The sequence below is a fragment of the Pezoporus occidentalis genome, unplaced genomic scaffold (assembly GCF_034315485.1).
Source record: "Pezoporus occidentalis ecotype Australia unplaced genomic scaffold, CSIRO_AGI_Poc_V1 ctg1, whole genome shotgun sequence".
NCBI classification, from domain to species: Eukaryota; Metazoa; Chordata; class Aves; order Psittaciformes; family Psittacidae; genus Pezoporus; species Pezoporus occidentalis.
Genome location: NW_026912778.1, coordinates 14,866,240 through 14,883,626, shown reverse-complemented (window position 1 = coordinate 14,883,626; position 17,387 = coordinate 14,866,240). Strand labels below are relative to the sequence as shown.

The 17,387-nt window shown below is 34.1% G+C and overlaps 1 protein-coding gene across 5 annotated transcripts in view; it reads right to left on the bottom strand.

The window, feature by feature from the left end:
* SGCZ (sarcoglycan zeta) overlaps nucleotides 1-17,387 on the bottom strand; it is a 451,408-nt gene that overhangs the window by 207,815 nt on the left and 226,206 nt on the right. For all 5 annotated transcript variants that reach the window (XM_062602076.1, XM_062601911.1, XM_062602150.1 and 2 more), the window contains exon 2: nucleotides 12,986-13,180. In XM_062602076.1, the coding sequence (XP_062458060.1) occupies nucleotides 12,986-13,180 (195 nt within the window). The remainder of the gene's footprint in view (nucleotides 1-12,985; nucleotides 13,181-17,387) is intronic.

Below are 17,387 nucleotides of genomic sequence, written 5' to 3'. Positions count from 1 at the left end.
AATTAAAGTGATCTGAACTGCCTGTACAGTGGCCACTTCCGTATAGATTTTACAGAGGGAAACTAGTTAAATACTGAACAATACTCGAATTTCAGTTAACTAGGACAGAATACTGTGAAGTAGTTATATGACTGGATTACTCAGGTGGACTCCTTAGATCTTCCTTCAACAAAAAAGAACCAAAGCAAACAGAAAAAAAAGCCTGACCAGAGATTACTTGGCTACTTGGACTGGATAGCTCATCTTTCCTACTTCAGATCTTTTTCCCCAGATGGGCCCAGTTAAACAAACAAACAAAAAAACAAAAAAACCAAAACCTTCAACATGGAAAACAAACCTAGACCTACATCTACAGAAAGGTCCAACTGCATTCTTTGTAAGAGACTCCACAGAATCATTCTATCTCCTCTTATTAGGATTTTTCAGTATAGCCAGAAAAAGGGTAAAGATACTGTTGGCTTTTATTCTTTGCAGGTTTCCACAGTATTATGTTTATATCCAAATGTAGTAAGAAAGGCTAAGGATGCCCGCTTGATTTCAGCCCCAGTTTTGTCTTTCAGGCTTTAATTTTTTCCTTCTCCTGCCCCCCCATTCACTTTCAGAGAACTGTTTTATGAAATGGCAGAAATTGAAACAGTTAATTTTAAATATTACAGAGTAGTAATATAGTCTTCATAACTGAAATGATGACAATACCCACTGAAATGTATTTTTATGTAAGTAATCTTTCCAAAACACATAACAATAATATGATCTCTGAGCCCAGTGATTGAAATGAAAAATGGGAAAGCAATGTTTATCTATCTTTCACATTCTTTCCATTAAAACTTCAGAAGTGCCATAAAGATGTGGTTGCTAACTCACACTAGATTCTAGCTTGATTAATTCTATACCACCTTTTAATTTTAAAATTGTATGCCTGTTGTTAATAAATTTGCTTATCTTTAAGCATTCTAATATATATATTAAAAATTATACTCAATAATTATAATAACAATAAAATAATTCCAAATCCAGGTTAAATCAGAAACTGATTTAAATTACTTTGCAAATATTAATTTATGCAATTTAAAACTGAAGATAATGTAGAACTAAGCATAAAATCAACCCTCTCCCTTTATAATTACCATTTTAATGACGTAAGAGCCAAAACCAACATGAAACCAAAAAAACTTAGAACATAAACAGTTCACAGCCTTCTTGAGAAAAAATATGTTTTGGATGTGTATATACATATAAACTATATCAATCAGCCCTGAGAAAAAGCCCACAGGCAAATTTCTTTTTATTGTTAACTGTTCACATCATACATTTTTCTTTCAAGTCAACTACTTTAAAAACCGGACACGTGTTTTGGTAAATAAATTAAAATGGTAAGAGTATGTGCATTAATATATGACCAGAATTATTTCAAACAAAGTGCCTTTTGGATTGCAGGTTGATCCGACAGGGCTATCATAGATTTTTCTTTCCTCTGCTGCTTCTATATAGCACACCCAGAGCCGGAAAGACGGTTAAAGAGAGCTGTATAATCCCAAAGACAACGAAGGAAATGAGAAAGGTTTTCATATCTACAAAAATGTCATAAAAGCATGATAGAAGATTACTAGATTTCTTTGGGCTTTTGTGGGTGGTTTTGGTGTGGTTTGATAGTCAGTTTGTTTGTTTTTAATTTCCTTCTATCTAGAAATCCTTCATCTACCTTCAGTATTAAAATACCATCTCTGCTAAGCAGAGAGCATGATAGTAATTTTGATTTTTATTCTATGAAAAAACTCTTCTTTTTTAACTTGTGCCATCACAGTATACAAAACTAAAATAATGAATTAAAAGTTGAATTAGTCATTCAAATTTAATATATATTAATTCATACTGTATTTTTATTATGCTTAATTCAATTAGGTTTTGTTGAAGTAGACATAAATCTGTTACCTCCTTGCACATCTGATTTTTATAAACCTGAGTTTATAAACTTGAAACTAAACTTTGAACTCAAAGCAGTGAAGATCTTGCAGGAGTCCTTGCACAATTTATTTTACTAAACTGAATGGCCTAATAAAACAATTTGAGACCCTGAGGGTTAATGCCCAAATGAACATGTTATTGGCATGATGGACACTGATGTGACAGAAAGTCTATGCACTATGTTGCCTGCAATAACGAATTATTAGACAAGCTCTTAGACCATCTTTTCCAGAAAAAAAAACAGTAAAATTTATGTTATAATCAAGAACTTTAGGACTGTATACTATCGTTGACTTCCATTTTGTGGTGGTTCCACTATTTCTACGTTGCCTCTGGCAATATCATTTATATTCTGCTTTTATTGGATTTCTTGATTTTTATTCCTTGAAAATATCTAGCAGCACAGTAAAAATGTGGCCATCAGACATAAAAAAGATATCCCATCAGTGTTGAATCTTTTGGGTAAAGGTGGTATTTTATTTTTTTTTTTCTCCTCATACCCTGCAGGCCACGCAAATATCTTATTCACATTTTTGACTAAAAGTTCTTGCTTCTGTATCATTCCTAGTAAAACACTTGATTTGTCATTTAATCCTGCCTGAGATTCCAATTGTATCTAATATCCTGACTTAAAGAAGAGGAAATGCTCTGCACTGTAAGACACATAGCACTACACATTCTATCTGACCTTCTAATTTCTTTTTTATCCTAATTTCTGGGTGTACAAGGTCTAATTTAGGCTAGATTGACATGAGTACATTCTGCTCCTGTAAACAGACTTGTACTGATTTCAAGATGGAAGATTTATACAAATAAAAGCAGGATTCCAAACACAGACTGTAATTTTTATTGTACTTTATACCCATATAAATTATGCCAGTAAAAGAAGGGAAAGAAGAAACCATGACACGTTTCATCGTTCATACAGACTGTTGGTGCATTTAAGTAACTGAAGTTTATTCAAGTGGTTTGTTATCTTTCTAATTACTGCTAAGCAACATTACAAAATATTACTGCTTGGCCTGAACTATTAAATTAACTTGGTCTGCTTTAGTTGCCCTATTTTAGACAAATATGCTGATGCATTAGCCTTCTTTTCTTTTCATGTAATGGCTTTCTGTTGATCATTTTCTTGAACCCTAATATATGAAATTAAAAGTTTTTTTCTCTTCCCCCTCTCCACCCATTAAAAACGATTGCATGTCAACATCTCTCTTCAAACAACTGTGATTCAAGCTATGCAGTAGGACAAATCTAAGTGTCAGAACTGGTTTATTGAATAAACCTTTAAGAATGCAAAATTATTTTTGCATAATATTCTCTTGAAAATCTCACTTTCCAGAGACATTAATGTCATGCTAGAATACACATGGAAAGGGAACACAGCTGGCAGCCAATAAGGGAAATTCAGTTAATTTAATTTTCATGAAAGCAAATGTTGGGGGGGGGGGGGGAGCGGAATCAAAGATACTTGTTCCAACCTATTTGCGCAGTGAATGATTAAGAATAAGCTGTCTAGTAAACAGTATTAACTCAGCTAAAACACATTATTAATATTTAATAGAAAGCAAACATCCACAAACTGAAAATAAATAGACATATTCGTTGTCATCTAACTTATCACATGAAGTTCTTGTTGCCCTCTTCTATACTTTCTACAGCCACAATCAGCATTCTTTTTGAATGTTAAAACTCTTACAAGGGGTTACAAGAGTCATAGTTAAATGTACATCAGAAATTACTGTAGTGAATGGTGGAAGAACATGGAGCTATCAAAAATATTTTTAAATATGAAGCAAGCTACTTGTGGCATGCTGGAACTGCTACCATGGGATAAAGATGCAAGTATGAATCTGTGACCCCTAAGCTGATTCTAAACAAGTCATGACACTTCATGAAACAAACCAGAAACAATAAGACAGGTGGGCAAGCAGTGTCCTTGTACAGGCAAATGCCTCTATATGTTCTCAATGCATCTCTGTAAGGTAAACATTGTTTATAGACAATTTTCCCTAATTGTTCAAGTACCAGATGCTACAGTAAAATTTTCCAAAGCCACTGAAAGGTCAGGTTGAAATTGCTTCAACTACTATATAAATAGATTTTTTTTTTAATTTTTTTTCACCAATGAATTAAATCACATTTTTACAAGGTTAAGTAGGGTGCAAAGTATTTGTTCCCTTCTTCTGTTGGTAACTTTACTATTATTCTGATATTAAATCTGCGTGAGTAACAAATATTAAAATGAGAAATTAATTTTATTCTATTCTTTTCTCATTAGAGATAATTGATAACAATAAACTTTAAAATGTACAGATATACCTCTCAGTAATAAAATATTTAAAATCTGCATTCACAGCCACCCAGAACAAATAATGTAACGTGCACATCAAATCAAGGCAATTCACATTTGCTAATAGCTGCTATTAAAAAGCATTATTTTAAATAATACCTTCCAACTCTTCACAGGACGATGCCTTTGCACAAGATGCCTAGTACTTTGAGGCAGCTAACCAAATATGCATAGCATAGACTGTTCATGCAAACTGTTGCTATGAGCATATCCTAATAAATAGGAGATTACAAATTTGATTTCAGATCAATTGCCTTTCCACTTTGACAAAACAGATTTTAACTTTTGCCCTTTCATTAGGAAAAAAAAAATTACAAAAAAAACCACAAAAATTCATTACAATTGTGGATATTTATTACTATACAGTCAAGTAAACCTACACCATACTTGTACTAGCAGACTGATTCTTATATCCTCCTCTCCCTCCATAAGTTTTGGGAGAGAAGGCACACAATACAAGAAATACATATACAAAATTACATAAAAACTGATTTAGAAGAATGGTATTAGAAATGCTTATAATGAGTTCTTCCTTGTACTCAGGACAGCAACTATGCAACATGCTCAAAAGACTGTAAGAATAAATCAGTTCATTCCTACCTACTGCACTCCAAAAGAAAGAGGAAATAAGTTTTAAAAAATACCCTCCGGCACCATAAAGCTGTGCTGTTACATGAATGTTAACAAATGGGATAAAAATGTACAAGTAAAATTAACTTGTAGCAATATTTGTTTGCTGACATGCTATAAACTTTTGAATCATGAATGGAGCTCACAGGTTCATTTAAGAAACTTAAGATTCTGTTTTCCAGTTCAACATAAAAAGGAGATGAGAACATAGCCAAACACATAAATAAGACTGTGCATGTGTGTATGCATGTGCATGTGCACACGTGTATGGTTATCTAAGGCTTATTTTAGCTGACTGACAATTTTCTAAACATTTTTCCAAAGGAATCGTAAATTTGAATAGAAAATATTCTTGAGTAATACACAGCTATTTCATAGGAATTTTCAATAAAAATTGTTATAATGGTGATATCTAATGTGTGAGACTGAAAGATAGCAAGAGGTCATGTATCTACATCAAAAAGGAACTTAAGAAATCAGGAGTAATAGCCTATGAGTAGAACACTTACCTGGGACATGATCTGTATTGGAGACTACATGAATTTGAACTTTGGTCTCTGATATCTTTTCTAAGTTCTTAATCATTAATAATTTATGACATTGCCTGCTGCAGACTGGATCTATCTCACTACAAAAAACAAAAAAAAAGGAAACAAAAGCTTTCTTGCATATATCCCAAAATGGGACATTGGGTTCATGAAACTAAAATATTGAAAGATGTAGAAAAATAGTTTTCTGCCTAGTTAAGAAATAAGTTTTAAAAATGAGATAATTTACAGTTTAAAATAAATTATTGACAATAAATGATTACCACTGAAATAAAATGAAAACTGCAGATGTGACAGAACATATTTATTAAATATCCAGCAACTGCTACTATTAAATCATAATATTTATTCAAAACCTAATAAAAAACTTCTGCTTTTGTAAGATGAAGAAGTTGTCCATTTGCCAAACAAAAAAAATTATTTTTGAGTAAAGTACAGCTATTACACAACTTCACACATTTCAAATGCCAATCTGCTATCAATTGGACATAAAAAAAATTATCTAAGAAATGGAAAAGAGCTTTTTCTTAATTCTACTTGAAGTGGTAGTATTTGCCTACGGCAACTAGCATCTTTATTGCATAGATCAGTAGAACCAACAGACCTGATAAAAGAATGCGGTTTTGAACATCAACTAAAGAGATCTGGGTGATCAAATAATCTTTGAAACCTAACAGTTCCTATCACTGTCATGCTTTTTCAGAAATGAATAATGAGTATTACAGTAAAGTTCTGTAAATAATTATTTTCATATTCTATAGTATGCCAAGGCAGTTTGCTATAAGCCTAAACAAAAGGACTGAACACAGCTGTTAGTTCTGTACCAATAAAATCTTATGTATCAAATTACACCTTTAATGGAAAAATTGTATTTATAAAGAAATTATAAAGTATTCTTTTCACATTGGATATTAAGATCAGAAGAGGGAGTGTGTGTGTGTGTGTCCTAACAACATGGAAAGTTAAAATTTTGAAATTATTTTCTCATTCTTCCACAGCAACCAAAACCCAAGAAAATGGACTTGTGTTTACTGTCTCTATAAGCGATGTTAATGAAATACTCCCATTCAGATTTAGCATTTTGCAGATCCAAAAACTTCTAAGTCTAAAAACTAAATTCCTAAAGGAACACATGGACAATCTATAAAGATACAGAAGAGTGAATGGTTGCATATATCTGTGTTATTATATATGTTATCACATTGTCCTGAGTTCAGCAGTAGCAGTCATTTTTCCCCTTCTTGGTAGCTGGTGCAGTGCAGTGTTTTGACTTTCAGCTCGGGAACAGAGCTGATAACAAGCGATGTTTTGGTTTGGCCAAGGACTTTGTGAGCCTCATGCTCTGCCAGGGAGGAGGGGAAGCCGGGAGGAAGCAGAGACAAGACACCTGACCCAAACTGACCAAAGAAGTATTCCATACCACAGCACGTCATGCCCAGGATGTAACTGGGAGTTAGCCGGAAGGGCTGGGAGACTGCAGGTTGGAGGAGGTATCGGTCAGAGCTTGGTCGGGCTGGGGGGGCGAGTTATCGGTCGGCTGGTGGTGAGATGATGTATTCTCTTCCCTTGTTATTTCCTTTATCATTATTATTATTGGTGGTAGCAGTATATTTGTGTTATACCTGTTACTAAACTGTTCTTATCTATAGTATTCTTTTTGATTCTCCTCTCCGTCCCTCCGAGAGCAGGGGGAGGGCAAGAAAAGGGGGGGAAGTGAGCGAACGAGTTACCTGACTGGGTTTAAACCACGACACACATAAAAAGGAATCATGCTTTAGTTGGCATGTGTATCTTGCAGAAGGCATTCAACCATCTTGTAACTACCTGCTGTCCAAACAGTGTGAAGTTGGAGCTAGGCAGCCAGCAACCAGAATATGTTCAATTGTGAGCATGAAGTATGTGAATTCTAGCCAGGAAATTCAAACTGCTGTTTATGTTCTGCTTATGTTTGAAGCTAAACTGAAGTTCAAGTTCCCTTAAGAAATAGCTGGTTTAACCCAGCTGATAAGTTGTCTCATTCCTTATTTTAAAAAATAATTCCCATGCTGCTACTGTCAAGAGGAGTTTAACGTGAGTCAACACAGACAACATTGTGCCATGATAGCAGTCAAAACTGACTAGAACACTGCAAGTAAATACAGTGATAGAAAATATCTGAATTGGCCAACAGCATTCCCAGAAGGGTAACAAAAGAAGTCTTTTCATACATTGATTCCTAAGGGGAAAGCAGAATATGGAGACACACCAAACCAGATATACAAGCAGAACTAGTAAACTCATTGGTGTCCCTGTCCAAGGCAAGGTGATTGGAACTACATGATCTTTAAGGTCCCTTCCAACCCAAACCACTTTGACTTTATGATTCTATGAATTTGGTGCTGCTGCTTCCTAGGATATGTGGCTGAGTCACAGGACAACCCAAAAGAGATCTTAAGAACTAAAAGGGTTCATATTTGCATTTTTCCTACCATTATATATTTTTCAGCATTAGTAAACTCCAAACTTCAATGTGATGCATTGAATAGAATAAGGTAATATCAAGCAAATGCAGTATCAATGTAAATTACGTACATATTAGAAAACATATAAATGCGCTTAGAAACTTAGGTTTCTATGCTGATTGCTCCATCTTGCTTCACAATGTCACTTCACAGCAGCAAGAGGAAAACTTTTAATTTCTTTTTATAAAACTGTAATTTGAAACACTTGTGGAAAATTTTCAATTGTGGATTTTTACACTGGTATTAGTTTATTGACAAAAAATGTAAAATAAATCTCTTTTATAGAGTAAGCAAGCAGATAGCCTATCAATATACTTAAGCTGTTGGTAGCTATATCAAAAATAATTGTATAAAATTATAGTTCTAATGGGGTTAGAATAAGTTAAAGACAATACAGGATTAAAAATATTTCAGAGAATAATGTTCAAGTAATTAAATCTTTAAAGAAAATGTAAGCTAATTACCTATGAACTGGACTGGACAAATAAATGACGAGAAGAATGCATGCACAGTAAAAACATTTTTTCCCTGATTTCCTTTGAAACTCATATATATTACATAAGTGAAATAACCAGGATGTTTTAAATACAAAACATATCCATAACCAACTTGTGGTTATGTCACCAAGTTACTACTTGAGTATCCCACCCTTGAAACACCTAGTATACTAATTGTACAGACACAAAAAAAGCAGCTAACAGCTTTGACCTTCATAAGCCATATATAACCTAGACTAAGTGAGAGGCAATTACATCCTGAGGGGAATGAAAGACAGACGTCTCCATGGGGAAGCCTGTGCACCATGGCAAACTTAATAGAAGGAAAGGAAATTATAAATGTTCCGTAAAACTCAAGTCTTCCAACTCTGTTTTTTTAACATTGACAAAATATACAGATTTTAGTTCCTGGCTTGATTTTTTCCTAGATGTTCTACGTGTCTCAAAAGATCAGGCTTAAGAGATAAGGAAAGTTGAGTTCATTCTCGAAGACAGCAGTTGTTTACTTTTCAGGAAAGCATTTAGTACAGTAGATGACATCTGAAATTCAAGCACGTGATTCAGAGATTTTGATGGTTCCATTAGGGGACAATATGTTATAGAGGCTGTCAAATTATTTTTTCCTTACCACTCAGGACAGAGTGGATCCATTCGGTCCACATAAAAAAGAACAGAAAATTTTATTTCAATGAGAGATTTAGTGCAGGGATTATTTCAGGGCTATGTTATTGGCAAAACATTTTGTTCAAGGTCAGATCTCCCTCCAATATAGCCTGCTCACAAACCATTACTTTCCACGTAAACCCAGAATAGTCCGGTATGTTACATGTTTCTGTTCATATTAATGTTTAGGGACTTCGTTGTCCTGAGATTCTTACATGCTTTCACATGTAACTTTAAAGAGATGATCAAACAGTGAGGTAAGAGATCTTAAATAGATATTAACGGACAGAAGCACTAATCTACTAGTGGAGGAATATCTTTTTAAAAATTGTTATAACATCTCTGATTCCTCCATCTAATATTCCTTCTGCTACACAGATACTAATTACCTTTGGGCTTGCTCATTTGATACATATAATATCAGGACAATTATTTGTAACTTGTATTTACCTTTCAGTTTTTTTCTTACATTGTAACTGGAGAAGAGATTGTACATACCTGAAAGTTTCTCTGCCTTTACCAGATATACTATTTAATCTGTTAAAAGGAGTTTTGCACAACTTGACTGTACTGGTTTTATACAACATTAAATAACCCTTACTTCCTTTTCAATTACTTCTTTGATATTCCACATCAATCCTTAAGGACAATTCACTTCAGTTGCCTGATGAATGGCCTTACAGAAGACCCTATTTCTCCTCTCTATGTATAAAAAGAGCATGGGATAATTGCTTAAATTCAGAACAGGACTTTTACATGCAAGGTCAGTATATTCAGAAAACCTTTCCAACTAGAGAATCTATAAATTTAATTCAGAAAGGCTTTTATTGTGGCAAATGGGCAGTGGCTGCAGCTGTACAGTTAAAAATAGAACGGCAACAGCTAATATAAATTAACACTGTTACAACTGTCAGCCAGCAATGACAAACCCATGGCCTGGTACTTCACAACCCCTTGAAGTGGTGCAATTACTATCATATTTATGAAAGGCAGCACTGGTTTATGCTAAACCAGCAAATAATTTAAAATCATGTCAAAATGTCAAAGCAGTTCAATTTCAACAATTATTTTATCATAGATGCATTTTTCTTTTGAGAAAATATTCTTTAAACCTGTTTGACAAACGTATTTTCCTTTCCAAAAGCTTTCTAGCTCCACTTCTGAGTTCCTATCACTGCCCAGATATACAAATACTCTTTCTTAGTTTCTATCTATCTATATATATATACATGCATGGTAAAAATCTATGTATATTTCAAAGCTATTGCATTCTTTAAACACATGAAGCTTAGGTTCTTAAACTAAATTATTTTACACTCAGATGTCTGTTGCTAAGAATGTTACCCCTTCAGACCTGATACAAATTTCCCACTGGTGCTCAAATGGGCATGTGTGGACATAAGCATGAAAATTACTGAACTTTTTACATGACAATCTTCAAGCAATCAATTTTTGAATCCATACAGAGACTCTAATGTGAATACTAACTAGTCCAGGTAGAAGACTACCATTCAATCAATCTACAGAAGAAAACTGGTGTCCTCCTGTGTATGATCAACAAAATGGATTTGGACAGGATGCAAAGTTCCCAAGCATGTGCAACACCGGGTGAGTAGGGGTGGAGATATTCATATGAAAGAGGAGTGATATGTTTCACTTTTATGGCCATGGCAAAAGTGAAAATGCAAAATTAAAATTAATTCTGACACAGGAGCGTTAATGATTAACTTACACTAACCAGTGGCATTCCGTTTTTTTTTTGTATTTATAACAAATTCAGGTTTATAAAAGGTGTACACAAGCTTTGTGATTTCTGAACTGTAAAAATTAAATAATGAGTTCATAAATTAAGTGCATAACATTTCAAACACTATTTTTGTGAAATTATTAAGCCAATGTTCACATAATTATTTCAGATATGCACCTCTAACTAGTGAAGCACAGTTTTCAATCTACTAACCCAGTAGTACACAGAACTGCTGAAACAATCTGGTTGTTTCCTGAACTAGATACCTACACCAATTTAGTGATTCACTGTAACACTTTCTAAGAAAGCTTTGACAGGCAGCAAAGAAAAACATTTAAAATATCTTTTTTGGTTTTGTTTTAAAAAGTCTGTATGTTCAAACTGTATGAGTTTTAAACTGGACAGTGCTACAGTAACTTTTAGTGTGAAAGGTCAAACATTGCCTAGATACAGAAGCAGCATTTTCAGTATTTCACTGAAATGTAATCTTCTGCTCAGAGAAAAATCCTGTGCTTTTTAACATTTTCTTAACCTATTTAAATTTCCATGCTTAATTCTCCTCTGGATAAAATAGTAGACCACTTTACTGATGTAAACAGGTTGCCTAAATATGCTTCCATACAAACAGCAAAAGCACATGTGCATGTCCTGTTTTGCAAACAAAGAAGCAGCAACCCCCCCGCCACTTCTAACAAACTTCAGTACAGTAATATTAATGTCATGCAGTTGTCAAAATATGAATCCAAAATATTTAACCACTACTGGCAAATCAGAAATAGTAATGTATTTGCACAGTACATCTCATCAGCCAATGGTCTCAGATAAAGTTATGCATTACAGAGCATTAGCAAATATAGAACAATTTTAGACGTATGTTTAATGCTGGTCTTGTTTGGTATTTTTTCTTTCCAGTAAAATAATGGAGAATAGAAATGTGCTATGACCCTTGAAATTCAAAATGTATTACCAGCTACATAAAAATGTGGCTTATGAATGGAAAAGCCATACACAGACTAAGATCCTAGCAGAAGCACTGCTATTTCAAACTGTGGAGTGTTCTATCTTTTCATTGCCATTTCAGTGGCAAACAATGATAGGACAAGGGGTAATGGGTACAAACTGGAGCACAAGAGGCTCCACTCAAACTTGAGAAGAAACTTCTTCTCAGTGAGGGTGACGGAACACTGGAACAGGCTGCCCAGGGAGGTTGTGGAGTCTCCTTCCCTGGAGGCATTCAAAACCTGCCTGGACACATTCCTGTGTAACATTATCTAGGTGTTCCTTCTCCGGCAGGGGGATTGGACTAGATGATCTTTCGAGGTCCCTTCCAATCTCTAGCATACTGTGATACTGTGGTACTGTGATACTGTGATTTTGTATACAAAAAGATGCTACTCCACTGCCAACTAGTGAGCACTTCCATCACCCTTATCCAAACAAAGCTTTGGGAACAAAGCTGAGGAGATAACACAGATCCCACTGAACACAGATGTTCAGGTGTACATCTGAAATACAGTCTTGGTATCTGCTGCTATTAAAGATTCCAGATAGAGGCTATCTTATAAAACCCCATGGCTCTCATGCCTGCCTCTTACCAACATCAAAACAGCCACTCTAATTTCTAGGTGAAACACAGTATAAATGTAAACTCTAAAAAAATACCAAGAACAACATAAACTGAAAAAAACCACCATAAGTTGACCTAAATAACCAATTTTCCTCCTAAGAGAGATACTATACATGCGGAACACACACAGTAACCTCCTACTGATTTCTTTCAGTGGTGACAAGCAACCAAAATGTGCCTGGGGCAGTCACCACGTTTCTGGTTGAGCAAACTAAAAAATTAAAGATCCAAATATAAGATCCATAAGCACATATGATTAAGCAAAACCATCTGAATTGATATGGCACAGGTCTACGCACTGCAGAATATACAGAAAACCTACAAATGACTGAAGTAACCCTCAAAGAAGCATATATGACTTTTAATCCAAAATTACAAGATTTGTGTATAAACTGGCAAAGAGAACTAAACTACAACTTATTACTTCAAGAAACATAGTTACTATGATACTTACCACTGTGAAATTCATAACCTTCAAAATCCATATTGTCATTGCTAAGTTAACAATCATGGTAACCAACAGCAGAAGGACAAAGAAGTATAAGCACCTCTTTCGCCATCCATAAATCCCAACTGGGTAAAACTGAGGATGCTCAGTCCTTGGAAGGCTGTTCTGTTGTGTTGCTAATATATACTGCTCTCGTGTCATCTGGAAAAGAAAGATGGATGTATAAGTAAGCAAATGAGAGGTCTGTTTTTCATGGATTTTATTACATGACAATTATCTGACAAAGTAGAGAAAATCAGTTTCCATGGGCGCAAAACAGATATATTCATTCAGCATAAGACCCATCAATGTTATTTTGCCTACATATTTAGTAAGAATTTGGTGGGTTTTATTAATTTAAACTTTTGGTTTGATGTTTCAAATTGGATTTGCATTTTAAACTTATCAGGAATAAACTATAAAAAAATATTAAAGTCTGTACCTCATTTTATTTCTGAAGACTGCTTTATTGTCATTTACAAGGTCATGTAGGAAAATTCAGTTTTGAAAAAAAAAAGTCATGTAACTTTTTTCTGCTGAGATAAAAGTAATTTTCTTTCATAGCAGCTTACAGCCAAAACCAGTGCACTCTTGTTTAAAAATAAAACTCTATTCTTTCTAAAATACCTCTGTAACAGATGAAATTACCACTCTTTCATTATGCTTAGTAAATTAATAATTTATGCCATTATACATACAGCCATGTTTTACACAGAAGTATGCCGCTGTATATACTATATTTGACATAGTAAGAAACATAAAAACCCTTCAAAGCTTTAATTTTGGCCTTTATGAGATATGGATACTACCAACATCCATTGTTTTCCTGAACCAGTTTAAGTTCTAGCAAACAAGCAAGAAGTAACTGCAAACAGCTTAAAGAAGTTACCATTAATTCTTAATTCTTCTATAGAACAAAAACTCATTGTGCTTAATACAAAACCATTTGACATTTTTTACATACTTAACTTTCTTTTAGAGCTCTTTATTTTCATATTTGTCTGTGACATTGCCTTTAGACCAGAAAGCATTAAGTTTTCTCCATGACTTAAAAAGAAATTAAAGAAACCTCTTTCTTTTTATGTAAAACTTCTTCCTGAAACGTGCCCATCAAAAAGATTGGCCTTGTGTTCAAAAGAAGGAAAAATAACACAAACACAGAAATAACAAAAAAAAACAACCAACCAAACAATAAACTTATAAAACCAGGGTGATCAGGTTTATGCTTAAAAACTGCTTTTGTTTTCACTAAAAGGCAGTTAAAAATACATAATAGTTCAGTTGATTGAATTAGAAATAAAAATCTTATTAAATCCATTTGAAGGATCATATAAATGGTGATTTTATAAGATTTTTATAATTTAAAGCTCAATAATGCTTATGTAAACCATCCATATTGTTAGATATTTATCCGAACCAAAACTGTTCAGTTTTTTTTACCATGCAATTGTTAATGAATGAGATAGTAATAGCACAAATGAACCCACTATAATGACAGCAGCAAGTCATAGAATATACATTCATATTACAAGAATACATATATCACTGAAATAAGTAAAACAGAAATAATTATTTTATAAAGCAGGTTTTAAATAAGGTAGCGAACAGGCATTTTGTCATTTTTATACTTTTCAAGCAGAACTGCTTCTCTTTTCCCGTAATTTCAATTAACTGTAATGTTTAACAATTTATTTACATACTAAACCTTTACAAACTTCCCTCTGTGACTTTTCTCAGTCCTCCAAGAGCAAAGCATCAGAAGGCTTTAATCAAACCCTCATCACATCATGGCAGTATTCATCCTAGCTGTGTCTGAATGTCTTATGAATTAAGAAAATGAATGCCTGAAAGGGTTAATCATCTTCCTCCTTATAATGAGTTTCTACACATTTATTTAACCAGTCATTATAATCAAAATGCAATGCATGATCACATTTTGAGATTTAAAGTAATTAGTATTTTTTACACCATTTCCATTAACTTGTGACCTTAGTTTAGCTACTACTTATGAAAGAATTATCACTATTAGAAACCGTTGAAAAGTCAGCTTCCAGATAGTGAGAATGCTAAAAGTAGCACTGTCCCTGAAATAATAAATGTGGCCCCATGAAACATATCCTTTGCAACACAGTCATTAAATACAATGAAATTTTATTCCATCACCACAGTCAGGCATCACTCAGTTCTCTCAGTGTATACTGTTCAATTGACTGAGGCTTGGTGATATTCTCCTACAGCCCATGGAGGTCTACAGGAGCAGACCGCCACCCTGCATCCTGTGGAGGAGCAAACTAGAGAAAAACTGAAGAACTGAACCACTTCAGTCTCATTCCACTCTCTTCCATTTTACATTACTTTCAGGTTTCTTTTTTTTTTTTTCCCTGTTTGAGAGGCAATACAAGTTTGGAGGAATTACAATGAGAGCTGGTCAAAAGTTACTTTTTCTAGTTCATGTTCTCTCCCAATTTCTTTTTCGCTTTCTGGGAAGCTCAAGTTGAAGGTCTCAAGGGTTCCACAATCCCTGCAGCAAATCCTGTGACTCAGATTGCTTAGAGACCCTCAGTGCTCCCTAATCTTGCCCAGATTTTCTGCTAGCTTCAGTTAATACACTTCAGTTGACAGTCCCTGCTATTAACCAAGCTTTCATACTCCTACCTTTTAGAAAAATATTACTCAGTTATAGATCTTCAAGTGTTTAATACAGCTTGCATTCCCGAGAGTGAAGAACAGAAAAAAACGTACTATGTTTAAAATGTCAATAAAATGATTAAAAGTTGTTTGAAATTTTCAATAAAGAGTGCTTTTATTACAAGAATGTTGATTCATTGGAATCTATCCATTTGAATAAACTCCCAATAAAATGGAGACGGATGCCATGAGACATTCACTCATACTTTGGGACGACAGAAGAATTTTTATTTATTTTTTTTTTATTTTTTTTAAGAACATCCAACATTTCTTAGGACATTTGATGTGTTGAAGTTTAGCACAATTATTTGATACTTTCATAGATGAAATAAAAAAAAAAAAGCATTCTTTCTATGACAATTATTTTAAGACTTTAATCTTTTTATGATATTTCTTATTAAAAAGTAATTACCGGCATAGGTATAGCAAGACTTAAGTAAGAAAATAACCTTAATGGTGGTAGAAACATACCTCTGGGAATGATTTCTTAATTGTTTAATTACAAATGGAAGCTATTTATTTAAGGCTTGAAGCAATTTTCAAGTCTGACCGGGTATTATCACAAAGAATACTTAGCTTTACTCAAAAAAACTATGAAATCAACATCTAATTCAACAAATACAAATCTGAAACTGTTTATTACTCACATCATTAAACAGATAAGCCAAAAAGCAATTATTTTTGTTCCCTTGGGTATTATGCTTGTAGCCCAGCACATGACACCACTTCTATACATTTTCATTGACTGATTCTCCATGCATTATTTTCTTAATCCATAAGCAGAATTTAAAACACAAGGGAACTTTAAAACACAAAACTATAGTATGACAGCATGTAGACCCAACAATGATTTGGCTTTGTAAGGAACATAGCAATCAGATGAGCTGTAGAGGTGAGGAGATAGAAGAAAAAAAACATAACTAGCAGGGAAAAATATTCACATTAGCATTTAAAGAAAAAAAAAATCAAAAAGCAATCGGCTTATAGAATCATAGAATCATAGAATAGTTAGGGTTGGAAAGGACCTTAAGATCATCCAGTTCCAACCCCCCTGCCATAGGCAGGGACGCCTCACACTAAATCATGTCACCCAAGGCTTCATCCAACCTGGCCTTGAACACTGCCAGGCATGGAGCATTCACAACTGTAACTGGCTATAGCTCCAGACATCATACGGATGATTTAGCAGAACCAGCTGGTGATCTCCACTCATGCTGACAGTAACACAGCCTCTGGCCAGCAGCTCCTGCTGTCAACATTTCTTTTTTTGTATGACACTATAGCGGGTCATACATTTTGCTTTACTCTACACAGTGTGTGGCATTAATTAAGCTTAGAGTCAAAATACTACTTTACTGTTTTCTGCATAGACTTTAGCTGATAGTTTAACATATGTAGTGAAAAATATATCACACAGAGCAGGAAGCGGTATAGGAACCATAACATTTCTTAGGCAGCAAATACACAAATAGTACTTCACACCCCAACCTTCACTCTAAAATTCAAAGCTGGGATGAAATCAACACAAAGCTCATATTCATATTACAAAAGTAAATATGAAGATGGCAGGAAGGGAGATCCATTTCTGCCAGGAAGAAGTGCCAAATTCAAGTGACATCAAGATTCTAAACTGAGAGTTTGATCCTTTTTTGGTTCAGCCATGGATTTTTGCCCTGACCAC